This window comes from Pecten maximus, chromosome 7 (assembly GCF_902652985.1).
Source record: "Pecten maximus chromosome 7, xPecMax1.1, whole genome shotgun sequence".
NCBI classification, from domain to species: Eukaryota; Metazoa; Mollusca; class Bivalvia; order Pectinida; family Pectinidae; genus Pecten; species Pecten maximus.
The window spans coordinates 640,704-661,358 of NC_047021.1; the positions used below are offsets into that span (position 1 = coordinate 640,704).

At 38.5% G+C, this 20,655-nt stretch overlaps 1 protein-coding gene across 1 annotated transcript in view; it reads left to right on the top strand.

Moving 5' to 3' along the window:
* The first annotated feature begins 5,701 nt into the window (after positions 1–5,701).
* The window catches only part of LOC117330999 (reelin-like), a 145,270-nt gene continuing 130,316 nt past the window's right edge, over positions 5,702–20,655 (top strand). Inside the window, exon 1 of the mRNA XM_033889591.1 lies at positions 5,702–5,909. Coding sequence (XP_033745482.1) covers positions 5,702–5,909 — 208 coding nt within the window. The remainder of the gene's footprint in view (positions 5,910–20,655) is intronic.

Here is a 20,655-nt window from a genome sequence, read left to right on the forward strand (position 1 = left end):
TAATTGTTTGTATTTCTTTGTCTCCGTAAAGCTACATACAGAGAAATGTAATTGTTAGTTTGTTAATCGTTTGTATTTATTTGTCTCCGTAAAGCTACATACAGAGATATCTAATTGTCAGTGTGTTAATCGTTTGTATTTATTTGTCTCCGTAAAGCTACATACAGGGAAATGTAATTGTTAGTGTGTTAATCGTTTGTATTTCTTTGTCTCCGTAAAGCTACATACAGAGATATCTAATTGTCAGTGTGTTAATCGTTTGTGTTTCTTTGTCTCCGTAAAGCTACATACAGAGATATCTAATTGTTAGTGTGTTAATCGTTTGTATTTCTTTGTCTCCGTAAAGCTACATACAGAGAAATCTAATTGTTAGTGTGTTAATCGTTTGTATTTCTTTGTCTCCGTAAAGCTACATACAGAGAAATGTAATTGTTAGTGTGTTAATTGTTTGTATTTCTTTGTCTCCGTAAAGCTCATACAGAGAAATCTAATTGTTCAGTGTGTTAATCGTTTGTATTTCTTTGTCTCCGTAAAGCTACATACAGAGATATCTAATTGTTAGTGTGTTAATCGTTTGTATTTCTTTGTCTCCGTAAAGCTACATACAGAGATATCTAATTGTTAGTGTGTTAATCGTTTGTATTTCTTTGTCTTAGAAAAGGGTTTTGAGACAGCTAGTTTACTTAGAAAACTGGCTGATTAATGGAAATTCTAGTTTAGTGGCTGGAAAGTGGAATAAGAGGATTAGTTTTGGCTGCATGTGGGGAAACTAGATAAGCTGTGACTATATAGAGGAAGAGCATGATTAATATTATAACCAAGAGGCCTTGGGTCATATTTGTGCTGTAGTTTACTGGGATGAAGGGATTTCAAAACGTTTTCAAATAAATTACCTTGAAATTGAGTGATATAAATTTGACACTTCCCATTTATCAAGAGGACCAGGGCTTTTAACTTGTTCAGATGAATGACCTTGAATACTTTCAAGGTAACAAATAAAATGTGTTAAGATCATTAGATGACTTCTCAGTAATCTGAAACTGAGGGTCATAATATTGAGCCAGTAGCATTATAGGATGAAGGCCTCAAGTTTGTTCAGATGAATGACCTTGACCCACTTTCAATGTCAGGTGTATATTTCAAACTCTTCACTACAGACATGACAATAAAGTAGATGATGAACTAGGTCAGTACAAGAAAGATCCAACTTACCTAAAACCAATAAAGATCATACAATGATACGAGCCAAGATCTCTTATTGAATTTGATGTTAGTTCACAGAGGTTATTCATATGGCCTTTGATCATGAACAATACAGGCCCAGTGGACATCTTATTATTGTTCTGAAATGATTCTTTTGAATTTCTTTTTAATTATTCATCAGCTCGACAAAGGGCGAAATGAACTTATGCACGGTGTCTTGTCCATCTGTCAACTTAAACATTAAACAACTTCTTCTCATGAACCACGAATCTGATAATCATGATATTAGGCCGTTAGGTTTCTGGGATAGAGCACCACTAAAGGTTGTTTGAAAAAAAATCTATTTTGGTTTCAAGGTCACAGGGGTCACAAGTTGTAAGAACATTTAATGAATTCCTCTGGTTAACCAACAATCCTAGAAACATGATATTTGGCTGATAAGATTGATATAGGATGAAGTCTGACAAATTTTGTGAAGAAAAATAACATTGACTTATATCTAAAGTCAAAAGGGTCAAATTTTTAAGACCTTTAAACTACTTCTTTTTGTTTAAAAAAATCCTAGTGTGATGATATCATGATATCTGGCTCATTTGGCTGCTTAATGAGATGGAGACCTACCAAGTTTGTGAAAATAAATGACCTTGAGCCATAATGACAGTTGCAGTCAAATTTGCTAAAACATTCAAACAACTACTCATAAAACCGAAAGGCCTAGAATAGTAACATTTTAGTGGTCGATTCCTATGGTGGAGCCCCTCAAAGTTTGTGACAAGAAATGAACTTTATCTGTAATCTATCCACGTTTAAGTTCAATCTTTGAACAACTTTATCATAATAACTAATATCATAATAACTAATGTCATAATAACTAATATCACAATAACTAATATCACAATAACTAATATCACAATAACTTATATCACAATAACTAATATCACAATAACTAATATCACAATAACTTATATCACAATAACTAATATCACAATAACTAATGTCATAATAACTAATGTCATAATAACTAATATCACAATAACTAATATCACAATAACTAATATCATAATAACTAATGTCATAATAACTAATATCACAATAACTAATATCACAACTAATATCACAATAACTAATATCACAATAACTAATATCATAATAACTAATATCACAATAACTAATATCACAATAACTAATATCACAATAACTAATATCACAATAACTTATATCACAATAACTAATATCACAATAACTAATATCATAATAACTAATATCACAATAACTAATATCACAATAACTAATATCATAATAACTAATATCATAATAACTAATATCACAATAACTAATATCATAATAACTAATATCACAATAACTAATATCATAATAACTAATATCATAATAACTAATATCATAATAACTAATATCATAATAACTAATATCATAACTAACCTATATCATTACATAACTAATACATAATACTAATATCATAATAACTAATATCATAATAACTATATGCATAAAACTAACCTATCATACCTTTACACATAACTAAATCATAATAACTAATGTCATAATAACTAATATCATAATAACTAATATCATAATAACTAATATCATAATAACTAATATCACAATAACTAATATAACTAATATAATAACTAATATAATAACTAATATCACAATAACTAATGTCATAATAACTAATGTCGCAATAACTAATGTCATAATAACTAATGTCATAACTAATATCACAATAACTAATATCACAACTAATATCACAATAACTAATATCACAATAACTAATATCATAATAACTAATATCACAATAACTAATATCACAATAACTAATATCATAACTAATATCACAATAACTAATATCACAATAACTTATATCACAATAACTAATATCATAATAACTAATATCATAACTAATATCATAATAACAAATATCATAATAACTAATATAATAACTAATATCACAGTAACTAATGTCATAATAACTAATGTCATGATAACTAATATCATAACTAATATCACAATAACTAATATCATAATAACTAATATCATAATAACTAATATAATAACTAATATCATAATAACTAATATAATAACTAATATAATAACTAATATCACAATAACTAATGTCGCAATAACTAATGTCGCAATAACTAATGTCGCAATAACTAATGTCATAATAACTAATGTCACAATAACTAATATCATAATAACTAATATAATAATAACTAATATAATAATAACTAATATCATAATAACTAATATAATAATAACTAATATCACACTAACTAATATCATAATAACTAATATCACACTAACTAATATCATAATAACTTATATCACAATAACTAATGTCATAATAACTAATGTCATAATAACTAATATCATAATAACTAAACGGCCCAGAAATCTAGTATTGGGCTTGTAGTATGAGTGGATGAAGGCTGCAAAGTTTGTTCGATATACTGACCTTGTCCTATTTTCATGATCATATGGGTCAAATGTTGTATAACCTTTAAAGAATGACTTCTCAACAATCAAGAAACCCAGAGACCTGATGTTGGGCCAGTTGTACATGTGTACATGGAAGTCTACGGTTTTTGTTTAATAAACCTAGCTTTTTATCAGGTATTTGAATGAGGTGGTTAGCTTAGCATCTGCAGAAGTGACCTGGATCAACTCAAAGTTGCATTAGAAGCTGGTGAGAGATACAGGGTCTTTGGGCTTCTTGTCAAGGATTACTGATCAGTGTGTCAATTTTAAAAGTGATTAATTGATATCTACACAGAAAAAATTTCAGGAGTAATATGAGTTTGGAAAATGCTGATGTCAAATGAAAAGTGTGTAACGTAATCGCTATATCTATCATCATACCGGGACTGGGTCTGATAAACAAATTCTGTCAAACTGCAAAACCCATCATGGTTCATGCTCCCTAAGATCCATGAAAGTTTGGTCATCTTGTAATAGATTAATTCATTACTGAGTATTCTGGTTTAAAACACATTGAATTGATGAGGGCTCATTAACAACAGATATTTATAAATATAAATATTTATCATCAAAAGTTATTTAAATAGAATAGTTTTGGATGTTGTTGGATTGATACTGGAGTGTAAATGGCTGGTGAGAAGATGTGTGGAATTGGAACACCAGAAGTGCTGGGTACTTAAACAGCTTCTACATTACATTAACCATGTATTTTGGAAGTGATTGATGAAGTGAGATGTAAATGAGATATAGTAGATAACTTGACACCTATTGACCCTTAACTTCTGAAAAGTGTGAAGTGCCTTGGAGCCCTTGTGATTTGTAATATATCAAGTGTGTCATGCTATCTGTCCTAATGTGATAACATCGCAAAATTTACCTAAAACTTTATTTATTTTGATTGAAGAGAAAATTTTGGCTTAATTATTTGTTCTTATCACATAAAATTTGATAAAAATCATAAAATGTGTGGGGTCCTGTATTTTACAAAGATTTACTGTAAATCTGACATTTAAAACGAAAACGAAAACTGGGTCTCTTCAGTACATTTCAGATTATTTTTGGTGCTTATAACCATAAGTTCATTTTCATTCTGAAGTAACACAAATGTAAATCTCGATAACTAAGCTGTTTTATTTGATTTTGATAGCAATAATTCCAAATATTTTATATAATTTACTCATTAATGTTTAACATAAGCCAATGATGTTGCAAACAGAATATGAAAAATGAGTTAATGAATAAAAGATCATTAAAGTTAAATTTAAATAAATGCAAAAATGGAGTTAAATTTAGATAAATATAATGATGAAGTTAAATGTAAATACAAAAATAAAATAATTATAAATAAATAAAAGGTAATTTAAGTTCATTCAACTGTTTCTGTACACTAGTCCTTCAGAAACATTAAACCCCATGGGGACCTCTATCTTACCCAGAATTGGTTCAAGTGGATGACGTGTGCTGCTGGAATACTTGGCTAATGTTACAGGGCTATTGGACCAGGAGTAGTTTAACCAAGTGTATAGATGTGATATACAATTTATTGTCCCGAACATTAGATACAGTACACTCTCATCGAGATGCTCAACAACACCAGGTAACATTACATTTCATTTCTTTAAAAATTAACATTGAATAAATTTTATTTCAGGAGAAGTTTTAAAATTGAATATCAATGTTGAAGTAATATTAAAGAAAAAGTATTTAACATCTTGTATAGAAATCAAAATGTAATATATTTCAAATAGGAACAGTACAAAATTTACTTTTTATTACATTTAGAATTTCATAATTGTTTTATTATCATGAATGCAATTGGACTTTTCATATTTCATGAAATATAATAATGTTAATTTTGAATGGGATTATATTTTTTGTCATGAAAATATCCAGTAAAAGTTATTTATCCTGACTGATCTTACAGATGTACCAGTAAACGATGGATGTCTTAGCCTAACGAGGTTTATTTATGTCTATTTCAGGTACTTCTGTTAACAGCATGGCGAGGAGTTTGATATTAGTTATACAAGTGATATTTTTTATTGCAAAGAATACTGCTGGATTTTCTCCATATGTGGAACCGTTTTTTTTCTTGTGTAATTACCATGGCAACACTAATGACCTTATAGCGGAGAAAGGTGAAGTAGCCATACGAGTGTCGGTAGAGGGTAACCCGGAATACTACACTCCCGGAGATTTCTACAATGGTAAGATTTGAGATACAGAACTGTTTATTTGGTTTGTAACACTTTATCAGGTGAAATGTTTGAGTGTACTTTTGTGGTTCATCACATTCAAATGATTTCTTGGGTGTTGTAGTTAGCCCTTATAACTGTAACAATGATCAATACAACAATATAAATTGTACTTTTATTTGTGGAACAACAAAAAGATCAGACACAACAAATGGTGTGTAACAATAAAATGTTGTGTTATACAATAACAATACTTTGTTAGGTATATGTATTTTTTTCATAGTTTACTTTTTATTCAGTTTTTCAGCAATACAATGTACATACATTATATATATGACTTGCTCATATTAACTGTCCACTTGTTAGGTATATCTTACAATAGTCAGACTTTTAATTAATACTTTGTTACGTATATCTTACAATTATAAGGCTTTAATACTTTGTTATGTATATCTTACAATTATAAGACATTAATACTTTGTTAGGTATATCTTACAATAGTAAGACTTTAATACTTTGTTGGGATTGTCTTACAATAGTAAGACATTAATACTTTGTTAAGTATATCTTACAATAATAAGACTTTAATACTTTGTTAGGTATATCTTAAAATAGTCAGACTTTAATACTTTGTTGGGTATATCTTACAATTATAAGACTTTAATACTTTGTTAGATATATCTTACAATAGTCAGACTTTAATACTTTGTTGGGAATATCTTACAATTATAAGACTTTAATACTTTGTTAAGTATATCTTACAATTATAAGACTTTAATACTTTGTTAGGTATATCTTACAATAGTAAGACTTTAATACTTTGTTAGGTATATCTTACAATAGTCAGACTTTAATACTTTGTTAAGTATATCTTACAATTATAAGACTTTAATACTTTGTTAGGTATATCTTACAATAGTAAGACTTTAATACTTTGTTGGGTATATCTTACAATAGTAAGACTTTAATACTTTGTTGGGTATATCTTACAATAGTAAGACTTTAATACTTTGTTGGGAATATCTTACAATTATAAGACTTTAATACTTTGTTAAGTATATCTTACAATTATAAGACTTTAATACTTTGTTAGGTATATCTTACAATAGTAAGACTTTAATACTTTGTTAGGTATATCTTACAATAGTCAGACTTTAATACTTTGTTAAGTATATCTTACAATTATAAGACTTTAATACTTTGTTAGGTATATCTTACAATAGTAAGACTTTAATACTTTGTTGGGTATATCTTACAATAGTAAGACTTTAATACTTTGTTGGGTATATCTTACAATAGTAAGACTTTAATACTTTGTTAGGTATATCTTACAATAGTAAGACTTTAATACTTTGTTAGGTATATCTTACAAAATTAAGACTTTAGCACTTTGTAAGATATATCAGAAAAACTTTAATATGACAGGACAGACAGGGTAGATGTAACAATGTACAGCCTTGTCAGAATGATGACAGGGTAGATGTAACACTATACAGCCTTGTCAGAGTGATGACAGGACAGACAGGGTAGATGTAACACTATACAGCCTTGTCAGAGTGATGACAGGGTAGATGTAACACTATACAGCCTTGTCAGAGTGATGACAGGGTAGATGTAACACTATACAGCCTTGTCAGAGTGATGACAGGACAGACAGGGTAGATGTAACACTATACAGCCTTGTCAGAGTGATGACAGGGTAGATGTAACACTATACAGCCTTGTCAGAGTGATGACAGGGTAGATGTAACACTATACAGCCTTGTCAGAGTGATGACAGGGTAGATGTAACACTATACAGCCTTGTCAGAGTGATGACAGGGTAGATGTAACACTATACAGCCTTGTCAGTGTGATGACAGGGTAGATGTAACACTATACAGCCTTGTCAGAGTGACGACAGGGTAGATGTAACACTATACAGCCTTGTCAGAGTGATGACAGGGTAGATGTAACACTATACAGCCTTGTCAGAGTGATGACAGGGTAGATGTAACACTATACAGCCTTGTCAGAGTGATGACAGGGTAGATGTAACACTATACAGTCTTGTCAGAGTGATGACAGGGTAGATGTAACACTATACAGCCTTGTCAGAGTGATGACAGGGTAGATGTAACACTATACAGCCTTGTCAGAGTGATGACAGGGTAGATGTGACACTATACAGCCTTGTCAGTGTGATGACAGGGTAGATGTAACACTATACAGCCATGTCAGAGTGATGACAGGGTAGATGTAACACTATACAGCCTTGTCAGAGTGATGGACAGGGTAGATGTAACACTATACAGCCTTGTCAGAGTGATGACAGGGTAGATGTAACACTATACAGCCATGTCAGAGTGATGACAGGACAGACAGGGTAGATGTAACACTATACAGCCATGTCAGTGTGATGACAGGGTAGATGTAACACTATACAGCCTTGTCAGAGTGATGACAGGGTAGATGTAACACTATACAGCCTTGTCAGAGTGATGACAGGGTAGATGTAACACTATACAGCCTTGTCAGTGTGATGACAGGGTAGATGTAACACTATACAGCCTTGTCAGAGTGATGACAGGGTAGATGTAACACTATACAGCCTTGTCAGAGTGATGACAGGGTAGATGTAACACTATACAGCCTTGTCAGAGTGATGACAGGGTAGATGTAACACTATACAGCCTTGTCAGAGTGATGACAGGGTAGATGTGACACTATACAGCCTTGTCAGAGTGATGACAGGGTAGATGTGACACTATACAGCCTTGTCAGAGTGATGACAGGGTAGATGTGACACTATACAGCCTTGTCAGAGTGATGACAGGGTAGATGTGACACTATACAGCCTTGTCAGAGTGATGACAGGGTAGATGTGACACTATACAGCCTTGTCAGTGTGATGACAGGGTAGATGTGACACTATACAGCCTTGTCAGTGTGATGACAGGGTAGATGTGACACTATACAGCCTTGTCAGTGTGATGACAGGGTAGATATAACACTATACAGCCATGTCAGAGTTATTACAGGGTAGATGTAACACTATACAGCCTTGTCAGAGTGATGACAGGACAGACAGGGTAGATATAACACTATACAGCCTTGTCAGAGTGATGACAGGACAGACAGGGTAGATGTAACACTATACAGCCTTCTCAGATTGATGACAGGGTAGATGTAACACTATACAGCCTTGTCAGAGTGATGACAGGGTAGATGTAACACTATACAGCCTTGTCAGAGTGATGACAGGGTAGATGTAACACTATACAGCCTTGTCAGTGTGATGACAGGGTAGATGTAACACTATACAGCCTTGTCAGAGTGATGACAGGGTAGATGTAACACTATACAGCCTTGTCAGTGTGATGACAGGGTAGATGTAACACTATACAGTCTTGTCAGAGTGATGACAGGGTAGATGTAACACTATACAGCATTGTCAGAGTGATGACAGGGTAGATGTAACACTATACAGCCTTGTCGGAGTGATGACAGGGTAGATGTAACACTATACAGCCTTGTCGGAGTGATGACAGGACAGACAGTGTAGATGTAACACTATACAGCCTTGTCAGAGTGATGACAGGGTAGATGTAACACTATACAGCCTTGTCAGTGTGATGACAGGACAGACAGGGTAGATGTAACACTATACAGCCTTGTCAGAGTGATGACAGGGTAGATGTAACACTATACAGCCTTGTCAGAGTGATGACAGGGTAGATGTAACACTATACAGTCTTGTCAGAGTGATGACAGGACAGACAGGGTAGATGTAACACTATACAGCCTTGTCAGTGTGATGACAGGGTAGATGTAACACTATACAGCCTTGTCAGAGTGATGACAGGGTAGATGTAACACTATACAGCCTTGTCAGAGTGATGACAGGACAGACAGGGTAGATGTAACACTATACAGCCTTGTCAGTGTGATGACAGGGTAGATGTAACACTATACAGCCTTGTCAGTGTGATGACAGGACAGACAGGGTAGATGTAACACTATACAGCCTTGTCAGAGTGATGACAGGGTAGATGTAACACTATACAGCCATGTCAGAGTGATGACAGGGTAGATGTAACACTATACAGTCTTGTCAGAGTGATGACAGGGTAGATTTGACACTATACAGCCTTGTCAGAGTGATGACAGGGTAGATGTAACACTATACAGCCTTGTCAGAGTGATGACAGGGTAGATGTAACACTATACAGCCTTGTCAGTGTGATGACAGGGTAGATGTAACACTATACAGCCTTGTCAGCGTGATGACAGGGTAGATGTAACACTATACAGCCTTGTCAGAGTGATGACAGGGTAGATGTAACACTATACAGCCTTGTCAGAGTGATGACAGGGTAGATGTAACACTATACAGCCTTGTCAGTGTGATGACAGGACAGACAGGGTAGATGTAACACTATACAGCCTTGTCAGAGTGATGACAGGGTAGATGTAACACTATACAGCCTTGTCAGAGTGATGACAGGGTAGATGTAACACTATACAGCCTTGTCAGTGTGATGACAGGGTAGATGTAACACTATACAGCCTTGTCAGTGTGATGACAGGACAGACAGGGTAGATGTAACACTATACAGCCATGTCAGAGTGATGACAGGGTAGATGTAACACTATACAGCCTTGTCAGAGTGATGACAGGGTAGATGTAACACTATACAGCCTTGTCAGTGTGATGACAGGGTAGATGTAACACTATACAGCCTTGTCAGAGTGATGACAGGGTAGATGTGACACTATACAGCCTTGTCAGAGTGATGACAGGGTAGATGTAACACTATACAGCCATGTCAGAGTGATGACAGGGTAGATGTAACACTATACAGCCATGTCAGAGTTATTACAGGGTAGATGTAACACTATACAGCCTTGTCAGAGTGATGACAGGACAGACAGGGTAGATATAACACTATACAGCCTTGTCAGAGTGATGACAGGACTGACAGGGTAGATGTAACACTATACAGCCTTGTCAGAGTGATGACAGGACAGACAGGGTAGATGTAACACTATACAGCCTTCTCAGATTGATGACAGGGTAGATGTAACACTATACAGCCTTGTCAGAGTGATGACAGGGTAGATGTAACACTATACAGCCTTGTCAGTGTGATGACAGGGTAGATGTAACACTATACAGCCTTGTCAGAGTGATGACAGGGTAGATGTAACACTATACAGCCTTGTCAGTGTGATTACAGGGTAGATGTAACACTATACAGTCTTGTCAGAGTGATGACAGGGTAGATGTAACACTATACAGCCTTGTCAGAGTGATGACAGGGTAGATGTAACACTATACAGCCTTGTCAGGAGTGATGACAGGGTAGATGTAACACTATACAGCCTTGTCGAGTGATGACAGGACAGACAGGGTAGATGTAACACTATACAGCCTTGTCAGAGTGATGACAGGGTAGATGTAACACTATACAGCCTTGTCAGTGTGATGACAGGACAGACAGGGTAGATGTAACACTATACAGTCTTGTCAGAGTGATGACAGGGTAGATTTGACACTATACAGCCTTGTCAGAGTGATGACAGGGTAGATGTAACACTATACAGCCTTGTCAGAGTGATGACAGGACAGACAGGGTAGATGTAACACTATACAGCCTTGTCAGTGTGATGACAGGGTAGATGTAACACTATACAGCCTTGTCAGAGTGATGACAGGGTAGATGTAACACTATACAGCCTTGTCAGTGTGATGACAGGACAGACAGGGTAGATGTAACACTATACAGCCTTGTCAGTGTGATGACAGGGTAGATGTAACACTATACTGCCTTGTCAGTGTGATGACAGGACAGACAGGGTAGATGTAACACTATACAGCCATGTCAGAGTGATGACAGGGTAGATGTAACACTATACAGTCTTGTCAGAGTGATGACAGGGTAGATTTGACACTATACAGCCTTGTCAGAGTGATGACAGGGTAGATGTAACACTATACAGCCTTGTCAGAGTGATGACAGGGTAGATGTAACACTATACAGCCTTGTCAGAGTGATGACAGGGTAGATGTAACACTATACAGCCTTGTCAGAGTGATGACAGGGTAGATGTAACACTATGCAGCCTTGTCAGAGTGATGACAGGGTAGATGTAACACCATACAGCCTTGTCAGAGTGATGACAGGGTAGATGTAACACTATACAGCCTTGTCAGAGTGATGACAGGGTAGATGTAACACTATACAGCCTTGTCAGAGTGATGACAGGGTAGATGTAACACTATACAGCCTTGTCAGAGTGATGACAGGGTAGATGTAACACTATACAGCCTTGTCAGAGTGATGACAGGGTAGAGGTAACACTATACAGCCTTGTCAGTGTGATGACAGGGTAGATGTAACACTATACAGCCTTATCAGAGTGATGACAGGGTAGATGTAACACTATACAGCCTTGTCAGAGTGATGACAGGGTAGATGTAACACTATACAGCCTTGTCAGAGTGATGACAGGGTAGATGTAACACTATACAGCCTTGTCAGTGTGATGACAGGGTAGATGTAACACTATACAGTCTTGTCAGAGTGATGACAGGGTAGATGTAACACTATACAGCCTTGTCAGAGTGATGACAGGGTAGATGTAACACTATACAGCCTTGTCAGAGTGATGACAGGGTAGATGTAACACTATACAGCCTTGTCAGAGTGATGACAGGGTAGATGTAACACTATACAGTCTTGTCAGAGTGATGACAGGGTAGATGTAACACTATACAGCCTTGTCAGAGTGATGACAGGGTAGATGTAACACTATACAGCCTTGTCAGAGTGATGACAGGGTAGATGTGACACTATACAGCCTTGTCAGTGTGATGACAGGGTAGATGTAACACTATACAGCCATGTCAGAGTGATGACAGGGAAGATGTAACACTATACAGCCTTGTCAGAGTGATGACAGGGTAGATGTAACACTATACAGCCTTGTCAGAGTGATGACAGGGTAGATGTAACACTATACAGCCATGTCAGAGTGATGACAGGACAGACAGGGTAGATGTAACACTATACAGCCATGTCAGTGTGATGACAGGGTAGATGTAACACTATACAGCCTTGTCAGAGTGATGACAGGGTAGATGTAACACTATACAGCCTTGTCAGAGTGATGACAGGGTAGATGTAACACTATACAGCCTTGTCAGAGTGATGACAGGGTAGATGTAACACTATACAGCCTTGTCAGAGTGATGACAGGGTAGATGTAACACTATACAGCCTTGTCAGAGTGATGACAGGGTAGATGTAACACTATACAGCCTTGTCAGAGTGATGACAGGGTAGATGTAACACTATACAGCCTTGTCAGAGTGATGACAGGGTAGATGTGACACTATACAGCCTTGTCAGAGTGATGACAGGGTAGATGTGACACTATACAGCCTTGTCAGAGTGATGACAGGGTAGATGTGACACTATACAGCCTTGTCAGAGTGATGACAGGGTAGATGTGACACTATACAGCCTTGTCAGAGTGATGACAGGGTAGATGTGACACTATACAGCCTTGTCAGTGTGATGACAGGGTAGATGTGACACTATACAGCCTTGTCAGTGTGATGACAGGGTAGATGTGACACTATACAGCCTTGTCAGTGTGATGACAGGGTAGATATAACACTATACAGCCATGTCAGAGTTATTACAGGGTAGATGTAACACTATACAGCCTTGTCAGAGTGATGACAGGACAGACAGGGTAGATATAACACTATACAGCCTTGTCAGAGTGATGACAGGACTGACAGGGTAGATGTAACACTATACAGCCTTGTCAGAGTGATGACAGGACAGACAGGGTAGATGTAACACTATACAGCCATGTCAGAGTGATGACAGGGTAGATGTAACACTATACAGCCATGTCAGAGTTATTACAGGGTAGATGTAACACTATACAGCCTTGTCAGAGTGATGACAGGACAGACAGGGTAGATATAACACTATACAGCCTTGTCAGAGTGATGACAGGACTGACAGGGTAGATGTAACACTATACAGCCTTGTCAGAGTGATGACAGGACAGACAGGGTAGATGTAACACTATACAGCCTTCTCAGATTGATGACAGGGTAGATGTAACACTATACAGCCTTGTCAGAGTGATGACAGGGTAGATGTAACACTATACAGCCTTGTCAGTGTGATGACAGGGTAGATGTAACACTATACAGCCTTGTCAGAGTGATGACAGGGTAGATGTAACACTATACAGCCTTGTCAGTGTGATTACAGGGTAGATGTAACACTATACAGTCTTGTCAGAGTGATGACAGGGTAGATGTAACACTATACAGCCTTGTCAGAGTGATGACAGGGTAGATGTAACACTATACAGCCTTGTCGGAGTGATGACAGGGTAGATGTAACACTATACAGCCTTGTCGGAGTGATGACAGGACAGACAGTGTAGATGTAACACTATACAGCCTTGTCAGAGTGATGACAGGGTAGATGTAACACTATACAGCCTTGTCAGTGTGATGACAGGACAGACAGGGTAGATGTAACACTATACAGTCTTGTCAGAGTGATGACAGGGTAGATTTGACACTATACAGCCTTGTCAGAGTGATGACAGGGTAGATGTAACACTATACAGTCTTGTCAGAGTGATGACAGGACAGACAGGGTAGATGTAACACTATACAGCCTTGTCAGTGTGATGACAGGGTAGATGTAACACTATACAGCCTTGTCAGAGTGATGACAGGGTAGATGTAACACTATACAGCCTTGTCAGTGTGATGACAGGACAGACAGGGTAGATGTAACACTATACAGCCTTGTCAGTGTGATGACAGGGTAGATGTAACACTATACAGCCTTGTCAGTGTGATGACAGGACAGACAGGGTAGATGTAACACTATACAGCCATGTCAGAGTGATGACAGGGTAGATGTAACACTATACAGTCTTGTCAGAGTGATGACAGGGTAGATTTGACACTATACAGCCTTGTCAGAGTGATGACAGGGTAGATGTAACACTATACAGCCTTGTCAGAGTGATGACAGGGTAGATGTAACACTATACAGCCTTGTCAGAGTGATGACAGGGTAGATGTAACACTATACAGCCTTGTCAGAGTGATGACAGGGTAGATGTAACACTATAGCAGCCTTGTCAGAGTGATGACAGGGTAGATGTAACACTATACAGCCTTGTCAGAGTGATGACAGGGTAGATGTAACACTATACAGCCTTGTCAGAGTGATGACAGGGTAGATGTAACACTATACAGCCTTGTCAGAGTGATGACAGGGTAGATGTAACACTATACAGCCTTGTCAGAGTGATGACAGGGTAGATGTAACACTATACAGCCTTGTCAGAGTGATGACAGGGTAGAGGTAACACTATACAGCCTTGTCAGTGTGATGACAGGGTAGATGTAACACTATACAGCCTTATCAGAGTGATGACAGGGTAGATGTAACACTATACAGCCTTGTCAGAGTGATGACAGGGTAGATGTAACACTATACAGCCTTGTCAGAGTGATGACAGGGTAGATGTAACACTATACAGCCTTGTCAGTGTGATGACAGGGTAGATGTAACACTATACAGTCTTGTCAGAGTGATGACAGGGTAGATGTAACACTATACAGCCTTGTCAGAGTGATGACAGGGTAGATGTAACACTATACAGCCTTGTCAGAGTGATGACAGGGTAGATGTAACACTATACAGCCTTGTCAGAGTGATGACAGGGTAGATGTAACACTATACAGTCTTGTCAGAGTGATGACAGGGTAGATGTAACACTATACAGCCTTGTCAGAGTGATGACAGGGTAGATGTAACACTATACAGCCTTGTCAGAGTGATGACAGGGTAGATGTGACACTATACAGCCTTGTCAGTGTGATGACAGGGTAGATGTAACACTATACAGCCATGTCAGAGTGATGACAGGGAAGATGTAACACTATACAGCCTTGTCAGAGTGATGACAGGGTAGATGTAACACTATACAGCCTTGTCAGAGTGATGACAGGGTAGATGTAACACTATACAGCCATGTCAGAGTGATGACAGGACAGACAGGGTAGATGTAACACTATACAGCCATGTCAGTGTGATGACAGGGTAGATGTAACACTATACAGCCTTGTCAGAGTGATGACAGGGTAGATGTAACACTATACAGCCTTGTCAGAGTGATGACAGGGTAGATGTAACACTATACAGCCTTGTCAGAGTGATGACAGGGTAGATGTAACACTATACAGCCTTGTCAGAGTGATGACAGGGTAGATGTAACACTATACAGCCATGTCAGAGTGATGACAGGGTAGATGTAACACTATACAGCCTTGTCAGAGTGATGACAGGGTAGATGTAACACTATACAGCCTTGTCAGAGTGATGACAGGGTAGATGTGACACTATACAGCCTTGTCAGAGTGATGACAGGGTAGATGTGACACTATACAGCCTTGTCAGAGTGATGACAGGGTAGATGTGACACTATACAGCCTTGTCAGAGTGATGACAGGGTAGATGTAACACTATACAGCCTTGTCAGAGTGATGACAGGGTAGATGTGACACTATACAGCCTTGTCAGTGTGATGACAGGGTAGATGTGACACTATACAGCCTTGTCAGTGTGATGACAGGGTAGATGTGACACTATACAGCCTTGTCAGTGTGATGACAGGGTAGATATAACACTATACAGCCATGTCAGAGTTATTACAGGGTAGATGTAACACTATACAGCCTTGTCAGAGTGATGACAGGACAGACAGGGTAGATATAACACTATACAGCCTTGTCAGAGTGATGACAGGACTGACAGGGTAGATGTAACACTATACAGCCTTGTCAGAGTGATGACAGGACAGACAGGGTAGATGTAACACTATACAGCCTTCTCAGATTGATGACAGGGTAGATGTAACACTATACAGCCTTGTCAGAGTGATGACAGGGTAGATGTAACACTATACAGCCTTGTCAGAGTGATGACAGGGTAGATGTAACACTATACAGCCTTGTCAGTGTGATGACAGGGTAGATGTAACACTATACAGCCTTGTCAGAGTGATGACAGGGTAGATGTAACACTATACAGCCTTGTCAGTGTGATGACAGGGTAGATGTAACACTATACAGTCTTGTCAGAGTGATGACAGGGTAGATGTAACACTATACAGCCTTGTCAGAGTGATGACAGGGTAGATGTAACACTATACAGCCTTGTCGGAGTGATGACAGGGTAGATGTAACACTATACAGCCTTGTCGGAGTGATGACAGGACAGACAGTGTAGATGTAACACTATACAGCCTTGTCAGAGTGATGACAGGGTAGATGTAACACTATACAGCCTTGTCAGTGTGATGACAGGACAGACAGGGTAGATGTAACACTATACAGCCTTGTCAGAGTGATGACAGGGTAGATGTAACACTATACAGCCTTGTCAGAGTGATGACAGGGTAGATGTAACACTATACAGCCTTGTCAGAGTGATGACAGGACAGACAGGGTAGATGTAACACTATACAGCCTTGTCAGTGTGATGACAGGGTAGATGTAACACTATACAGCCTTGTCAGAGTGATGACAGGGTAGATGTAACACTATACAGCCTTGTCAGAGTGATGACAGGACAGACAGGGTAGATGTAACACTATACAGCCTTGTCAGTGTGATGACAGGGTAGATGTAACACTATACAGCCTTGTCAGAGTGATGACAGGGTAGATGTAACACTATACAGCCTTGTCAGAGTGATGACAGGGTAGATGTAACACTATACAGCCATGTCAGAGTGATGACAGGGTAGATGTAACACTATACAGCCTTGTCAGAGTGATGACAGGGTAGATGTGACACTATACAGCCTTGTCAGAGTGATGACAGGGTAGATGTAACACTATACAGCCTTGTCAGAGTGATGACAGGGTAGATGTAACACTATACAGCCTTGTCAGTGTGATGACAGGGTAGATGTAACACTATACAGCCTTGTCAGCGTGATGACAGGACAGACAGGGTAGATGTAACACTATACAGCCTTGTCAGAGTGATGACAGGGTAGATGTAACACTATACAGCCTTGTCAGAGTGATGACAGGGTAGATGTAACACTATACAGCCTTGTCAGTGTGATGACAGAAGGGTAGATGTAACACTATACAGCCTTGTCAGAGTGATGACAGGGTAGATGTAACACTATACAGCCTTGTCAGAGTGATGACAGGGTAGATGTAACACTATACAGCCTTGTCAGTGTGATGACAGGGTAGATGTAACACTATACAGCCTTGTCAGAGTGATGACAGGACAGACAGGGTAGATGTAACACTATACAGCCATGTCAGAGTGATGACAGGGTAGATGTAACACTATACAGCCTTGTCAGAGTGATGACAGGGTAGATGTAACACTATACAGCCTTGTCAGTGTGATGACAGGGTAGATGTAACACTATACAGCCTTGTCAGAGTGATGACAGGGTAGATGTGACACTATACAGCCTTGTCAGAGTGATGACAGGGTAGATGTAACACTATACAGCCATGTCAGAGTGATGACAGGGTAGATGTAACACTATACAGCCATGTCAGAGTTATTACAGGGTAGATGTAACACTATACAGCCTTGTCAGAGTGATGACAGGACAGACAGGGTAGATATAACACTATACAGTCCTTGTCAGAGTGATGACAGGACTGACAGGGTAGATGTAACACTATACAGCCTTGTCAGAGTGATGACAGGACAGACAGGGTAGATGTAACACTATACAGCCTTCTCAGATTGATGACAGGGTAGATGTAACACTATACAGCCTTGTCAGAGTGATGACAGGGTAGATGTAACACTATACAGCCTTGTCAGTGTGATGACAGGGTAGATGTAACACTATACAGCCTTGTCAGAGTGATGACAGGGTAGATGTAACACTATACAGCCTTGTCAGTGTGATTACAGGGTAGATGTAACACTATACAGTCTTGTCAGAGTGATGACAGGGTAGATGTAACACTATACAGCCTTGTCAGAGTGATGACAGGGTAGATGTAACACTATACAGCCTTGTCGGAGTGATGACAGGGTAGATGTAACACTATACAGCCTTGTCGGAGTGATGACAGGACAGACAGTGTAGATGTAACACTATACAGCCTTGTCAGAGTGATGACAGGGTAGATGTAACACTATACAGCCTTGTCAGTGTGATGACAGGACAGACAGGGTAGATGTAACACTATACAGTCTTGTCAGAGTGATGACAGGGTAGATTTGACACTATACAGCCTTGTCAGAGTGATGACAGGGTAGATGTAACACTATACAGTCTTGTCAGAGTGATGACAGGACAGACAGGGTAGATGTAACACTATACAGCCTTGTCAGTGTGATGACAGGGTAGATGTAACACTATACAGCCTTGTCAGAGTGATGACAGGGTAGATGTAACACTATACAGCCTTGTCAGAGTGATGACAGGACAGACAGGGTAGATGTAACACTATACAGCCTTGTCAGTGTGATGACAGGGTAGATGTAACACTATACAGCCTTGTCAGTGTGATGACAGGACAGACAGGGTAGATGTAACACTATACAGCCATGTCAGAGTGATGACAGGGTAGATGTAACACTATACAGTCTTGTCAGAGTGATGACAGGGTAGATTTGACACTATACAGCCTTGTCAGAGTGATGACAGGGTAGATGTAACACTATACAGCCTTGTCAGAGTGATGACAGGGTAGATGTAACACTATACAGCCTTGTCGGAGTGATGACAGGGTAGATGTAACACTATACAGCCTTGTCAGAGTGATGACAGGGTAGATGTAACACTATGCAGCCTTGTCAGAGTGATGACAGGGTAGATGTAACACCATACAGCCTTGTCAGAGTGATGACAGGGTAGATGTAACACTATACAGCCTTGTCAGAGTGATGACAGGGTAGATGTAACACTATACAGCCTTGTCAGAGTGATGACAGGGTAGATGTAACACTATACAGCCTTGTCAGAGTGATGACAGGGTAGATGTAACACTATACAGCCTTGTCAGAGTGATGACAGGGTAGAGGTAACACTATACAGCCTTGTCAGTGTGATGACAGGGTAGATGTAACACTATACAGCCTTATCAGAGTGATGACAGGGTAGATGTAACACTATACAGCCTTGTCAGAGTGATGACAGGGTAGATGTAACACTATACAGCCTTGTCAGAGTGATGACAGGGTAGATGTAACACTATACAGCCTTGTCAGTGTGATGACAGGGTAGATGTAACACTATACAGTCTTGTCAGAGTGATGACAGGGTAGATGTAACACTATACAGCCTTGTCAGAGTGATGACAGGGTAGATGTAACACTATACAGCCTTGTCGGAGTGATGACAGGGTAGATGTAACACTATACAGCCTTGTCGGAGTGATGACAGGACAGACAGTGTAGATGTAACACTATACAGCCTTGTCAGAGTGATGACAGGGTAGATGTAACACTATACAGCCTTGTCAGTGTGATGACAGGACAGACAGGGTAGATGTAACACTATACAGCATTGTCAGAGTGATGACAGGGTAGATGTAACACTATACAGCCTTGTCAGAGTGATGACAGGGTAGATGTAACACTATACAGTCTTGTCAGAGTGATGACAGGACAGACAGGGTAGATGTAACACTATACAGCCTTGTCAGTGTGATGACAGGGTAGATG